Genomic DNA, 16174 nt, shown 5'->3' with positions numbered 1-16174 from the left:
TTGGCAAGAAGAATAGAGGAGCTGCATAATCTTTAAATGGAGAAAGATTCCAAAAAATAACTACAGCGTGGAGGAATGCAGAAATCACCAGGCGAGCATCCAAATTCAGCAGGTAATAAGGATGAGAAGTGGAATGTTGGCCTTTATTTTAAAGGAAATGGAGTATAAAAATAGGGAGAACTTGCTAAAACTGTACATGGCACTAGTTAGGCAACAGTTGGAATATTATGTACAGTTTTGGGCCCTTTAAGTAAGAAAAGATATATTGGCATTGGAGGCAGTCCAGAGAAGGTTCACTAGGTTGATATTGAGTATGAGGAGAGGTTGAGGAAGTTAGGCCTGTGACGATTAGAATTTAGAAGAATGAGGAGCAGCCATATTGCAAGTTAGGTTTTTAGGGGACTTGAGAGGATAGGTGTGGACAAGTGGTTTGTCCCTTGAGTCTAATATCAGTGGCAAAATCTCCAAAAGGGCACCACCCACTTAAGACAGGGGTGAGTTTTTTTTTTGAGGGTTGTGATTCTGTGGAATTCTTTACCAGAACGGGCTATTGAGGCTGGCTCATTAAATGTATTTAAGACTGAGAGAGAGATTTTTATCTAATTATTTGTGAAATCATAGAGTTGGATATTAATTACAAAATGTTTTTAAAAAGTCCATTAATTACAAATCTAATTTACAGTGGCTGGCATGTGCTTTTACTAAGGATTTTTCAATTCCACCAAAGCTTTAGACAGATTTGATAGAGAAATTCCACAGCCTGTCCAACAAAACAGTCTGAACATAATGTTGTACCTCTACCAACACCCCTTGTGAGCATCTCATAAATGTTAGATTAGATTAGATTACCTATATTGTGGAAACAGGCCCTTCGGCCCAACAAGTCCACACTGACCCTCCGAAGAGAAACCCACCCCCCTAGATTTACCCCTGACTAATCCACCTAACACTACAGGCAATTTAGCATGGCTAATTCACCTAACCTGTTAATTTCCCATTAAATTATTCTGTGGTGTTTGCAAACTCAAACAGTTTTTGCACTTTTATTGCTCTTTAAGAGCCTGTATCAAATTGTGCACTAGGGGCTATCAGGATTGAGGAATCTGGCAGCGTGTGAGATGGAAGAGGAAGGATAGTGAAGAAGGCATTTGGTATGCTTTCCTTTGTTGATCAGAGTATTGAATACAGGAGTTGGAAGGTCATGTTGCGGCTGTACAGGACATTGGTTAGGCCACTGTTGGAATATTGCGTGCAATTCTGGTCTCCTTCCTATCAAAAAGATGTTGTGAAACTTGAAAGGGTTCAGAAAAGATTTACAAGGATGTTGCCACAGTTGGAGGATTTGAGCTATGGGGGAAGGTTGAATAGGCTGGGGCTGGTTTTCCCTGGAGTGTAGGAGGCTGAGGGGTGACCTTACAGAGGTTTACAAAATCAAGAGGGGCATGGATAGGATAAATAGTCTTTTCCATGGTGTGGGGGGAGTCCAGAACTCGAGGGCATAGGTTTAGGGTGAGAGGGGAAAGATGTAAAAGAAACCTTAAGGAGCAGCAACTTCACGCAGAGGGTGGTACGTGTGTGGAATGAGCTACCAGAGGAAGTGGTGGAGGCTGGTACAATTGTAACATTTAAAAGGCATCTGAATGGGTGTATAAATAGGAAGGGTTTGGAGGGATATGGGCCAGGTGCTGGCAGGTGGGACTAGATTGGGTGGGGATGTCTGGTCGGCATGGGCAAGTTGGACCGAAGGGTCTGTTTCCACACTGTACACCTCATTGACTCTGACTCTAATCCAATCTATGTTGTTTGTGTAAAGCAGTTCTAATATGGAGTGCCTTTGCTGTTTTACGTTAACAAACTGCTGTTTTAAAGAACTCTTCCATAACTTCTCTGTACCTGGAGATCATTTCACTCAGAGAGAAAAACTGAACCTGCTGCAGGTTTCATAGATGGAGACCTTATCGAGAGCTTCTTAGATCTCAGTCGACCTAAAATGCAGGAAGTGGCTGCAGGCTTACAGGTAATGAATGACTTTGTAATTAATTGTAAATATCACTTTGTGAACAACAAATGATTAAAAAGCTTTTCAGCCTAAATATAATGTCATCGTAACAATTTAATCTGCTCGAAAAGCCAGTCATCAAATAGAAACTTAATGGCTTTAGTGTTACAATAGAAGTACACCTCTGAGCAAGGAGACCTGGATGCAAGTCCCATCTGCTCTACAGGTATGAATAGCATCTCTAAAGAGGGTGATTAGAAAATATCAAATAGAAACTTCTCAACAATCCAGTCTTCAAAAGTGCCTGCATGTAACGTGAAGTTCCCCACACATGCACAAAGGAAGTATCACTATTCAGAATGGGAAATGCTCAACAGGTTGGGTAGGATTGTTTCTTTTTAATTCACTCATGGGATGTGGGCATTGCTGTCTTGGCCAGTATTTGTTGCTCACCACTAGTTAATTGCTTTTGAGAAGTGGTGATGATGACCTCTTTGAACCACTGCAGTCCATGTACTGTGGGTCGACCCAAGATGTCACTCATGAGGTAATTCCAGGGTATTGACTCAACAGAAGTGAAGGAATGGTGATACCTTGCCAAATCAGGGTGATAAATGGCTTGGAGTTGAACTTGCAAGTGGTGGTATTTCCATATACCTGCTGCCTGTCCTTCTAGATGGAAATGGTATTGGCTTGGAAGGTGCTGTCTAAAAGTCTTTGACTTTCTACAATGCAACTTGTATGTAATATACATTGTTGCTACTGAGTGTTGATGGTGGATTTTTGCGGATGTGGTTCCAGTCATATGGGCTGCTTTGTATTGGATGGTGTCAAGCATGTGTTACTGGAACTGCCCTTATCCAGGCAAGTCATTAAGTATAGGAGTTAGGAGGTCATGTTGTAGCTGTACAAAATGTTAGTTCGGCTACTTCTAGAATACTGCTTTCAATTCTGGTCTTCCTGCTGTCAGAAAATGTTGTGAAACTTGAAAGGATTCAGAAAGGATTTACAAGGATAAGCAAGTTTTGACAAGATTTTTAGCTCAGGTTGAGGTTCTGGATGTAGGTCTGCTCGCTGAGCTGGAACCAAAACCAAAACTTCCAGCTTGGTGAGCAAACCAATATCCATTTACAAGGATGTTGCCAGGATTGGACAAAGTTTTTAAAAAATCTCTCAACAGCAGGTTATAGTCCAACAGGTTCATTTGGAAGCACTGGCATTCAGAGTGCTGCTCCATCAGGTGATTGGGGAGCAGTGCTCCGAAAGCTAGTGTTCCAAATAAATTTGGTGGACTGTAACCTGGTGTTGTGATTTTTAACTTTGCCCACCACAGTCCAACACTGGCAGCTCTAAATCATGGCCATGGTGGAGGGTTTGAGCTACAGGGAGAGATTGAATAGGTTGGGTCTGTTTTTCCTGGAGTGTCAAAAACTGAGGGGTAATCTTATCGAGGTTTACAAAATCATAAGGGGTGTGGATATGGTAAATATCCAAGGTGTTTTTCCTGGGGTAGGGGAGTCTAAATCTACAGGGAAAGAGGAAAGATTTAAAAGGGACCTAAGGGGCACCTTTTTCAAGCAGAGTGTGGTGTGTGTATGTAATGAGCTACCAGAGGAAGTGGTGAAGGCTGGTAAAATTACAACACTTAACAGTCATCTTGATGGGTTCATGAATTGGAAAGGTTCAGAGGGGTATGGATCAAATGCTGGCAAATAGGATATTTGGTAAGCCTGGACAAGTTGGACCAATTGGACCATAGGGTCTGTTTCACGCTGAACATCTCTCTGACTCTGTGGCTGTACGTGGGGAGTATTCCATTACACACCTGACTCGTGCTATGTGAATGGTGGACAAGTTGGGGAGTCAGGTGGTGTTATTTGCTGCCATTATTGCAATGACTGTTTGTACATTTTTAAAAATTCACTCATAGTACCTGGGCATCGCTGTCTGGATCATAGTTTATTGTTTGCCATTCATTGTCCTTGAGAATTGGTTAAGTTTCTGGTTAATGGTAAGCCCCGGGATGCTATTAGTTGGGGATTCACTGATGGTAAAGCCAGTGAATGACAAAGGATGGTGGTTAGATGATCTCTTATTGGAGATGGTTGTGGTGTGAATGTTACTTGTCACTTTTCAGCCCAGGCCTGGATATTGTCCAGGTGTAGCTGCATTTGCAAATACTGCTTCAGTATCTGAAAAGTTGCAAATGGTGCTAAACATTGTCTGTCATTGCCAAACATCCCTACTTCTGACCTTTAAAGGGAAGGTTATTGAAGCAGCTGAAGATGGTTGAGCTTAAGGCACTATCCTGGGGAGGATATATCGGGCAACAAAATGTTGCTGGTTCATGTCCTTTCGTTAAGAACAGATTCTCCCTGCAGATGCTGTCTGACCTGTTGAGCGTTTACAACATTTTGCTTTTATTTTTAATTTCCAGCAATTTGGTTTAGATTTTCATTATATTTCACTTTTCAGCTATTGCACGATTAGTCCACAGTATACGAACATACAAGAAAAATTACTGGGTCTGTGCAGAATATTACTGTGAATGCCTTTTCTATATGATAGCATAAACACTAGTGCCACATAGAAAGCAAGAACCAAAACATAGGAGCAGGAGTAGGCCATTCAACCGATTGAATCTGCTCTGCCATTATGTATGATCATGGCTGATGATTCAACTCATTATCCTAATCCCCAATACCACCAAATCCTTTTAGCCCCAAGAGCTATATCTGCCTCCCTGGAAATGTAATGATTTGGCCTTAACCACCTTTTGTGGTGGTGAACTTCACCATTCCTAGATGAGAATTCTTTTCATTCAGTTCATTTATTCATTCAGTTCTACAAGGCTTACGCTTATCATTAAACTATGACCCCTGGTTCTGGACACTCCCACCATGAAGAACATTCTCCTTGCATTTACCCTGTCTGGTCTTGTTAGAATTTTATGCTTTTTTTATGCGATTCCATCCCTCATACTTTAAACTCGAGTGAATATTATCCAAACCAATTCAATCTCTCCTGATACATCAGTTCTGGCATCCCATGAATCCATTTGGTAAACTTTTGCTACATTCCTTCTGTATTCTTCCTTAAATAAGGAGACCAAAACTGACACAAGATTCAAGGTTTGGCGTTACCAGTGCCCAGTATAATTGCAGCAAAACATCCTTGCTCCTGTACTCAAATTTTTTCACTATGAAGGCTAACGTACGGTTTGTCTTCATTGCTTGCTGCATCTATATTACTTTCAGCAACTCGTGCACAAGAACACCCAGGTATCATTGAATATTTCCTCCTCTCAATTTACATCCATCCAAACAATAATCTGCCCCCTATTTTTGCTATTAAAGTGGATGACCTCACATTTTTTCACAATATACTGCATCTGCCACACATTTCCCTTCTCACTCAGCCTATCCAAGTCACACATCCAAACCTGTCTGCTGCATCCTTACAGCTCACCCTTCTCCAGCTTCCTCATCTAAATCATTAACATCTATTGTGGATAGCTGGGGTCTGAGTACCAATCCCTGTTATGTACCCTACTAATCATTGCTTGCCACTCAGAAAAAGACCCATTTATTCCCACTTTGTTTCTATTCATCTGTATAAACTACTCCCAATCCCACATGCTTTAATTTTACACATTAATCTCTTACATTTGTTGCAAGTCCACATCTACTGGCTCCCCAATCAACTCTACCAGTTACATCCTCAAATTCCAGTAGATTTATCGAGCATGATCTCCCTTTTGTAACTCCCTACTGACTGTCTCTCATTCTACCATTTTAAGTGCTGTGTTATAAAATTGTTGAGAATGGACTTTAGCATCTTGCCCAGTACAAATGTCACTCATTGGTCTACAATTCCTTGTTTTCTGTCCACCCTCTCTTTTTAAGTAATGGGATTACATTAGCTAACCTCCAAGCTACAGGAACTGTTCTCGAATCTTGGAAGGTGACCACTAATGCAGCCACTATTTCTGGAGGCACTTCCATAAGTATTTTAGGTATTAGATTATCAAGCCCTGCGGATTTACCAGTCTTTAAATCCATCAATTTTTTCCCCACACCTTTTCTCAATTTGTACAGATTTACTTCAGTTCCTTCCCCTCACTAAACCTTGTGTTTCCCATCACTTCTGGTACATAAAGGAACACATTTATTAGACACCAGGTTTCTGAGGATAATAGACTTATTCTGGCCACCTCTGAAATGGTGTGTTTATCTTGCAGTTTCCCAGAACAGCAAAATGCTCTTAGTGCACATTTATAATGCAAAATTATTATATAATCTCATGATATAACACTTTTATTGGAAAAAGTACTGTAGTGCAATCACTAGGGGGAGAGTGAAATTGCAACATAAGTTCACATTTGTCAAACTCCCAATGTAAATATAAAATGAAAATTAAAAATGAAAAATGACACATCTATCATTTCAATATAAGATTATGCATTCACTTTGTTTTATTTGGATGCATTTGCAGCCTGCAGTTACACAATTGCAATATGATCTCATCTGCAGCCAAATAGTTAGCTAATCCCTTTTGAAGAAGTTTCAGCAAGATGACATTACAGTTTACTGAGGATTTGCTCTGTTTGATTAGGATCTCTTGCTCTGTAGTATCCCTTGCCTTGCAGTCGGCACTACTTTCTTAATTATCCTACAGTTGCATCTTATCAGGGAAGAACCTTGAATGCTGCTTGGATTGTTTGTTGCAGACACTCACGTGATTTTGTTTTATTTTCAGATTGATGATGGCAGTGGAATGAAGAGAGAAGCAACTGTAGATGATCTGATAAAAATTGTTGAAGAATTGACCAGAATACATTGAGTACTGGGGCAGTACTATGAATTCAACAGTGGGATTGCTGGTATTATCAGAGGGTTGCACTGAATCCTTTATAAACAGTAAAACAACTACAGAGCATCCATGAAATGAACCAATGATGCCTGGAAGTCTTTTCACTTTCAGCTGTTTCATCACTATATTCTGAGCTGTTGAGTTAGGATACTTCGTTTATGTGGAAGGGAATTCCAGGGAAGACTGACAAAAATGACATTTTCTCCCTAGTCTGGTTTTTTTAAAATGGCCAAATATTAAATGTAAAATTGCCTACTGAAAATATAATAATAATTCACTGACTGTTGTCCTATTTAACAGGATGAGTGTAATGCATTCTACTTTTTGGAGTGATGGAGTAGGCAGAAATGACAAGTAATGATGTGGGGCTGTTGGGCATTCAGTCAAAGGCTTTTCAACTTTAACCCTTAGCTAAGTGCTCACAGTGCAAATAAATTTATGTTAAGAGTCTGCTGTGCTCCCAGTGACTGTTCTCTTAAACTTTGTGATGAAAAAAATGTAAAAAAAAAGTTTCTGTGGGGAAATCTTGCAGTTTAATGTAGAAAGAAATGGGATATTAAGTTTAGCACTCGCTGAGTTTTCACTTCTTGTACTTGAGTTTGAATTCATTTTACACTGAAGGTGGTTCTTGCTGTTGGCTGTAAATTTCAGACTAGATATCGATTTGAGCAGGTCTGCAGTCAATGCTTAGTGCTGTTCTTGTTAAACCGTGGGCTGCTTAATACTGTGAATTCATTAAGATGGCAGTCTCATTGAGATAACTGAAATGGGAAATTAAAGTACAGTGCAATGGGAGGTATTGTTCTGACACATGTTTGGGAAAGTATAGAATATATTTTCTTTGAATTTAACCTGTGCTATACCTAGTCAAAGTGTATCTGATGTGGACACTGCTAAAAATGGAAAATAGTTCCTGTGCATTAACCAACATAATAGATAAAAATATAAATAAGTTATTTGCACGCAGTGCTCTAGTTGGCCTATTTTGCTACACGTGCCCAGCACTGGACATTGGCAGGTCACTTTTGGTGCTTTAATGCTGAGCATGTGGAGATCCAAGACAGCTGTTGGAAAACAAAATGTTAGCACTCCTGGGGTTATCAAAGACCTATTTATGATATTTCTGAGCACTAGATAGTGTGAAAGTATTTCGTAAAGAATTGTGGTGAATGCAAGAGCTATCACATATGCCTTAATATGACAGTGTAATTATAGGCCTCAATAACGATTCTCCCCCCCCCCCCTCCCCCAAAAAGATCTGGTGGACTAAGCTTAGTCACTGGTGATGTGCAGTCTCCATTGAATATCTGAAAATAGGCTTGGTCAATTTTCTACATTTATATAAATGAATTCTGCATTGTGAGGGATACCTTTTGCATTGCTGTATTAGTCTTTGACAGTATTGGCATTCAGAGATTTGTTGCTACAGTTGAATTTCAGAATTTAGATTTATACGGTTGACTAGTATCAACTATTCTGCATGTATTTCCTTTATGGTCAAAAAAACCCCAACTTCGTACTCCAAACCTGAGGAAAATATTAATGCTGGAGATATACACAGGTATTTCAATATCTTGGGAAACAAAAGTTAATAAACACAAATTGAATTCTCTTTTAGGCCATATTCTGGTACTTTTAATTTTGATCTCCCTTCATCCAAGAGGTTGTATTTAACAGAGTATGTTTTAGGATTTAATTGGTTTCCAAACATTGTAGAATGTTAAGTTGAAATATACTCTCTTCCCCATTGAATAAAAACACTGTTTAATATGACAGCACTGACAAGGGCATATCATTTCATGTGGGTTAATATTTTGGTTAATATGAAAAGAACTGTGGTACATTCAACTGGGAGATGATCTAATGGTTGCTCTTATTTGCAGCTGTTTCTCAGGCTTAACGTGAACTGGGCTTCATCTCTTGAAAGGGAATCACTGTGAAGATAGAATGTGGGCAGTGGTATAGTGTTAGGTACCTATTTACTTTGGTTTATAGGAAGAGTCCCCTTATTACTTGGAAGAAAATTTTAATTCTTTCCATTGTGGCTGTTGAAAAAGAAACGTGTCGTTTTGTAGGCTGAAAATAAAACTGCTTTATAAATAATGAACAGATGTGCAAAGTGCTCGAATGTTTTAATGAATATTTGTTATTTTCTTCAATAAATTTCAGTTTAAAAGTGTATAAAGTGCATTTTTATTTTGTCTCCAAGGGGGACTTGATACATCTGAATTGGTAGATGCGAGAGTTATGGGTTCAATGCTGACTCAAATGGGATGAAAGGATCGAAAGGATCTCGCATCGAAGATCCTGTGCAGCAGCGTTGATCTTAATCATGTTAATAGGAATGGATGTGCATCACAAACTGCTCTTAATAGCACTAAATTGACACCAGAGTAGCACTGGGTTCAGTACTGTGGGAGATGAAAAGATGTCACTGATGCATGAAGAACACTTTGAGATTGAATTGAGGAAACTGTAACTTCTAACCATGTCAAATGAACCTAGGTGCCCAGAATGGAATTTGTTCAATACCCTAAAACTTTATGCTTGCTATCTTTATAGGCACAGAATTTGTTTCTAAATTGCCATTGAATACGATAATGGAGCTAAAACACTATTACTCAGATTTGATTAATTAGTATATCACATTTCAGCACATTCTGCATGTATGCTAGGGGATAATTGGGAGAGTTTTCCTAAATGGGCATTGTTTTTGATGCCCGGGGGAGAGATTCCTAACAGTTTGATAGGAAGTTTTCAAGCTTGCGAATGTCCCAAATCTTGAAAACTTCCAATCTTAAAACTGCCTCCAGTTTTAGTTTTGAAAACACACAGTAGTTGTACACTAACTGGAATGAAAGAGCTGCTATTCTTTTATTTTGTTTGCACTCCTTAGACTGCTCTCCTTGAGGAAATTCACATTTATCGCAGCAATATTCTCATTGTTGTCTTTTTCTAGTCATTTGGGAGATGTGGGTATCACTGGTTAGGCCATTATTTATTGCCCATTCTGAATTTCCCTTTAGACGGTGCTCATGAGCTGTAGCCTTGAAATACAGTAGCTGAGGAGCACTCCGTGTTGCTACAAAAGTTCCAGAATTTTGGATGCGTGACAATTTCTTTAGATTTAGACTACTAGTGTGGAAACAGGCCCTTTGGCTCAACTAGTCCACACCGACCCTCCGAAGAGCAACCCACCCAGACCCATTCCCCTACATTTACCCCTTCACCTAACAGTACAGGCAATTTAGCATAGCCAATTCACCTAACCTGCACATTTTTGGACTGTGGGAGGAAACCCATGCAGACACTGGGAGAATGTGCAAACTCCACACACAGTTGCCTGAGGTGGGAATTGAACCCAGGTCTCTGGCGCTGTGAGGCAGCAGTGCCAACCACTGTGCCAACCACTGTGCCACCATGTGGCCAATTATATGATATAGTTACAAATCAGGATGTGCTTAAGAGGAGAACCTGCAGGTGATGGTGTGCCCATTCATCTGACACGCTTGACTTTCCAGGTGATAGAGGTTACAGATTTAGAAGGTAATATTCATACAAACCTGTCTACATTGCTACAATGCATCTTTTAGATCGTACACTTCTGCAACTGTGCATTGGGGAAAGTGAATATTGACGTTACTAGATGGAATGATCATCAAAGAGACTGCTTTATCTGAATGTTGATGAGTATTGTGACAACTGCACTTCTCTTGGCATGTGGACAGTATCCCATCATACTCCTGACTTGTGCCTCGTAGGAGATAGGCAGAGTTTGAGGAGTCAGGGTATGAGTTGCTTGCCACAAAATTCCAATCCTATGACTTGTTCTTGCAATCAAAGTATTTACGTGGGTGGTCCATGTTTGCTAACTCCCAGAATGTTGATACAGGGGCTGCAGTGAAGATGATGCCACTTAATATTAAGGGGAGTTGATTAGATTCTCTTCTGTTTGAGATGGTTATTGGATAAAACTTGTGTGGCACAAGTTTATCTACGACTTATCAGACCAAGCCTGAGTGTTGTCGAGGGTTTGCTGCATTTGGATGTGGGATACTTTAGTGTTTGAAGAGTTGTAAATGGAACTGAACAATGTGATCATCAGTGAACATCCACACTTCTGACCTTGTGAGGGGAGACAGTATGTAGTGGTATTTTCTGGGTGAGTAATCCAGTGATCCCATCAATACTCTGGGGTCTTAGATTCAAATCTCTTATAGCAAATGCTGGAATTTGATTTCAGAAAATTTGGAGGAAAAGTTGTTACTGAAGCAGCTGAGGAGAGTTATGCATAGGCCATACCAGAAAAACATTTACATCCGTGAATGATTGACCTTCCTCGACCTTAACTATCTTCCTTTTTGCTAGTTTTGACTCCAGCCAGAGCTTTCTCCTGATTCCCATTGGCTCCAGTTTTGCTCTGACTCCTTAATACCATATTCACTCAAATGCTGCCTTAATGTCGAGGGTTGTCACTATCACTTCCTATCAGCTCTTCTGCCCATTTTCATAGAAGGCTTTAATGGGAGCTGAGAGTACAGGTTCTGCCAGGGCCAGAGTGTCATTAGCATATTGTTTCTTGAGCTGCGAGACTATTTTGAAACCTCTTCCACTTTGCACAGTGGAATAATGCTGTAGCAGAAGTGGAGGGTATCCTCAAAGTGAAGACAGCACAAGGACTGTGCTGGTCAGACATATCAAAATTATTGTAAACCGATGCAACTGCAAAATGTAGATCGGTGATGATGAGGTCAAGTGCATCTTTCCTTGTTTGTTCCCTCGTCACCTGCCGATGAGTCTAGCAGTTGTATTCTTTTGGATCTGGCAGCATGGTCAGTACTCGTGCCACTGAGCCAATCTTGGTGATAGATATTTGAAGTCCCAAATCTAATATATACTCAATGCTTCCTTCAATCATGGAGAGCTGATTCATCCATCAGGAATAGATGGGAAATGGTCATCAACAGGAAGCTTTGCTCAAGTCTCTATCCACAAGACTCATAGTCATATAATATGGTCCCACTCACCCATGCCAACCATCTATCCTAAACTTACCTAGTCCCATTTGTCAACACCTGGCCCATATCCCTCCAAACCCTTCCTATTCATGTACCCAAGCAGATGCCTTTTAAATGGTGTAATTGTACCCACCCCTACCACACCCTCTGGCAGCTCATTCCAGATAGGCATTCTGCAAGAAAATGTTGCCCTTCAAGTTCCTTTTAGATCTTTTCCCCTACTTTAGACATATGCTGTCTAGTTTTGGACACTCCTACCCTGGGGGAAAATACCTTGGCTATTCACCCTATCCATGCCAGTCATGATTGTATAAACCTCTAAAGTCACCCCTCTGTTTCCAATGCTCCAAGGGAAAATAAATCACATCCTAATCAACCTCTTTCTATTGCTCAAACTCTGCAATCTCAGCAACATCCTTATAAATATGGATGTATTTTTGCTCACTGAGCTGGAAGGTTTGTTTTCAGACCTTTCATCACCATACTAGGTAACATCATCAATGAGGACAGGTGGCATAGCCTGCTTTCTATTTGTGTTTAAGTTTCCTTGGGTTGGTGATGTCATTTCCTGTTCTTTTTCTCAGGGGTGGTAAATGGGATCCAAGTCAATATGTTTGTTGATAGAGTTCCGGTTGGAATGCCATGCTTCTAGGAAGTGTCATGCATGTCTCTGTTTGGCTTGTCCCAGGAAGGATGTGTTGTCCCATTCTAGCTTGGTGTCCTTTGGTCTTCAGGAATTCTTGAATGGAGTGGCGTGAGTCTTCTACTAAGCCCTACTCAAGCCTTTCCTGAGAAAAAGAACAGAAAATTACATCACCAACCCAAGGAAATCTAAACACACAAATAAAAAGTGGGCCATGCCATCAGTGGCTCACTGATGATGTTACCTAATATAGTGAAAAAATGTCTGAAAATGAACCTTCCAATTCAGTAAGCAAACCTACATCTAGAACCTAACCTGAGCTACAAATCTTCTCAAAACTAGCTAAATCTTTTCTGCATCCTTTCAAGTTTAAGCACATCTTTCTCAGCGTAGAGAGACCAGAATTTTAGATTACTTACAGTGTGGAAACAGGCCCTTCGGCCCAACAAGTCCACACCGACGTGCAACCCACCCAGACCCATTCCCCTACATTTATCCCTTCGCCTAACATTACGGGCAATTTAGCATGACCAATTCACCTAACCTGCATGTTCTTGGACTGTGGGAGGAAACCCACGTAGACACAGGGAGAATGTGCAAACTCCACATAGCCAGTCGCCTGAGGCGGGAATTGAATCCGGGTCTCTGGCGCTGTGATGCAGTAGTGCTAACCACTGTGCCACCACGCTGCCCACGCTATACAGGAATTGAACCTGGGCCTCCCATGTGGCAGCCGAGAATTCTACCATTGAACCAAATTGAATGCAGTATTCTAAAAATGGCCTCACCAATGTCCTGTACAGCTGCAACATGATGTCTCCTTGGGGTATTGAGTTAATGTTGAACATTCCCAGAGTAACTTCATCCCTTCTGTATACCACTCTGTCACTACTTCAAGTGGGTGAGTCCTTCTGGTGGAACAGGACATACCAGTGATGCTAATGATGTTGTTTGGGACTGTATATGTGTAAGGTATGACCACAGCTCCCCAGATATCAGTCAGAAAGTCTTTGTAGAATCAGAGGGCCTGGATCTGCCATTGTGTCTGATGCCTGGGTTAATGCTGGGTAGTTCATTTGGTTTGATTTGTTTTCTTAGACTTTATACCAGCTGTATACCACTGTGTGGTTTGTTAGGCAGTATCTGAGGCAGTTGGGTCAACCATGTTGTTGTGGTTGTGGAGCCAAATCTAGATGAGATCCGTATGACATATCTGTTTCCCTGAAGGACATCAGTAACTAGATAAGTTTTTAAAACAATCGATGGGGTTTTGTTTTTGAGTTCCATTTCAGCATCTGCTATGGTGAGATCTGAATCAGAGCATTAATCTGGGCTTCTATATTACCAGCTTTTATATTAGCACTATGCCAATGCCGCCCCATACCTACTGTGATTGTGTTATATGATAAAATTGAGAAAGCCCAGTTGATAATGATTGTCTGTCTATTCATAGACCCATTAGAAGACAAACAAAGTCTATATAGCTGGTGGAGTCCATGTGGACTCTGTAGAGTAGTCCGATTCTCTCCCCACAGTCTGCAGATTTATTTTTGCACAAGCATCCATTCATGTTCCCTTTGAAGTCATTGTTGTCTTTGCCTACAAGAGTGGTGGAATGAGCATTCCAAATTATTTAAGATTCACTATGAAGAAGATTCTTTCTCACATTCTTTCCTTGCATCTCTTACCCAAACCTTAAATCTGTGTCCTTGGTTTATATCACAAGCTAAGAACAACATATTTTCTTTGCCTAACATGTTTAAACCTGTCAATAATATACATCCATATGTCAACTTCCTGTGCTCAAGAAGAAAACCCATTCCTCCAAACTAATCTTCTGTATGAAATCTCTCATCCCAGGAATGATTCTGGTAATTTTTTTTGTATCCTCTCAAGAACTCATATGTTCTTAGGGAAGTATAGTGATCAGAACTGGATACAGTACCCTAGTTGTAGCCTTTACAAAGATTCTGAAGTCTATAGGAGAAAGTGAGGACTGTAGATGCTGGAGATCAGAGTCGAAGAGTGTGGTGTTGGAAAAGCATAGCTGGTCAGGAAGTATTAGAGGACCAGATGAATCAACATTTCGGGCAGAAGCCCTTCATCAGGAATGAGGCTTGTGGGCCAAGGGAGCTGAGAGATAAATGGGAGGGGGTGGGGTGAAGGTAGCTGTTATGCGGAGGTGGATGAAGGTGGGGTGAAAGTAATAGGTCAGAGAGGAGGGTGGAGCAGATAGGCAGGAAGGAAGATGGGCAGTTAGGACAGTTCAAGGGGGTGGTGCAGAGTTGAAAGGTTGGAACTTGGATAAGATGGGGGGGAGGGGAAATAAGGAAATCCACATTGATCCCATGTGGTTGGAGGGTCCCAAGGTGGAAGATGAAGCTTTCATCCTCCAGGTATCGGGGGGTTAGGGTTTGGTGGTGGAGAAAACCTAGTAGGTGCATGTCCTTGGTGGAATGGGAGGGGGAGTTAAAGTGTTCAACCACTGGGTGGTGGGGTTGTTTAGTGCGGGTGTTCCAGAGATGTTCTCTGAAATGATCCGCAAGTTGGTGTCCAGTCTCTCAATGTAGAGGAGACCACATCAGGTGCAACGGATCCTACACCAGTAGATGATGTGTATGGAAGTACAGTAAATCTGTTAGACATGGAAGAATCCTTTGGGGCTTTGGACAGAGGTGAGGGGGGAGGTCTGGGCACAGGTTTTTGCACTTCTTACGGTGGCAGGGGAAGGTGGAGGGTGGGTTGAAGTGGGAGCTGGACCTGACAAGGGAGTCGCGGAGGGAATTGTCTCTCTGGAATGCTGATAGGGTTGGAGGGAAATATATCTCTGGTGGTGGGGTCTGTTTGTAGACGGCAGAAATGGCAGAGGATGATGTGATATATCCAGATGTGATATATTGGTGGGGTGAAAGATAAGGACCAGGAGGGTTCTGTCCTTCTTGTGTTTGGAGGGATAGAGTTTAAGGGCGGAGGTGTGGGAAGTGGATGAGATGTGCTGGAGAGCATCATTGAGGGGAGGGGACATTGCGGTCTTTGAAGAAGGAGGTGGAATTTGTCTTCCTGGAGCAGATGCGGCCGGGGCAGAGGAATTGGGAATAAGGGATAGCGTTTTTACAAGACGCAGAGTGAGAGGAGGTATAGTCCAGATAGCTGTGGGAGTCGGTGGGTTTGTAGTAAATGTCTGTATTGAGTCAATCACTGGAAACAGAGATGGAGAGGATCAGGTAAGAGGAGGGAAGTGTCCAAGATGATCCAGGAAAACTTGAGGTTGTAAGGTGTTAGTGAGGTTGAGGAACTGTTCAACTTCCTTGCGGGAGCATGAGGTTGCGCCAATGCAGTCATGTAGCAGAGGAAAAGTGGGGAATGATTCCAGTGTAGTTGCAGAAGACAAATTGTTCCACATACCCAATGAACAGGCAGGCATAGCTGGGGCCCATGCGGGTGCCCATGGCTACCCCTTTGGTCTAGAGGAAGTGGGAAGATTGGAAAGAGAAATTGTTGAGGGTGAGGACCAGTTCAGCCAGTCGAATGACAGTGTCAGTGACTGGTTGGGTCAATGTGAGAGGAAGAAACAGAGGGATGGGAGGCCTTCATCATGGCAGATAGATGTATACAGGGGACTGGATGTCCATGGTGAAGACG

General features: G+C 41.4%; 1 protein-coding gene across 3 annotated transcripts in view; it reads left to right on the top strand.

Annotated features, from left to right (window-relative positions):
- The window catches only part of ddb1 (damage-specific DNA binding protein 1), an 86643-nt gene extending 77587 nt beyond the window's left edge, over positions 1 to 9056 (top strand). For all 3 annotated transcript variants that reach the window (XM_072592096.1, XM_072592093.1, XM_072592094.1), the window contains exons 26-27: positions 1894 to 2017; positions 6758 to 9056. In XM_072592096.1, coding sequence (XP_072448197.1) covers positions 1894 to 2017; positions 6758 to 6841 — 208 coding nt within the window. In that variant the 3' untranslated portion in view covers positions 6842 to 9056. The remainder of the gene's footprint in view (positions 1 to 1893; positions 2018 to 6757) is intronic.
- The last annotated feature ends 7118 nt before the right edge of the window (positions 9057 to 16174 follow it).

The sequence above is a fragment of the Chiloscyllium punctatum genome, chromosome 22 (genome assembly GCF_047496795.1).
Source record: "Chiloscyllium punctatum isolate Juve2018m chromosome 22, sChiPun1.3, whole genome shotgun sequence".
In the NCBI taxonomy this organism is placed as follows: Eukaryota; Metazoa; Chordata; class Chondrichthyes; order Orectolobiformes; family Hemiscylliidae; genus Chiloscyllium; species Chiloscyllium punctatum.
This window is presented reverse-complemented; position numbering and strand designations above follow the sequence as displayed.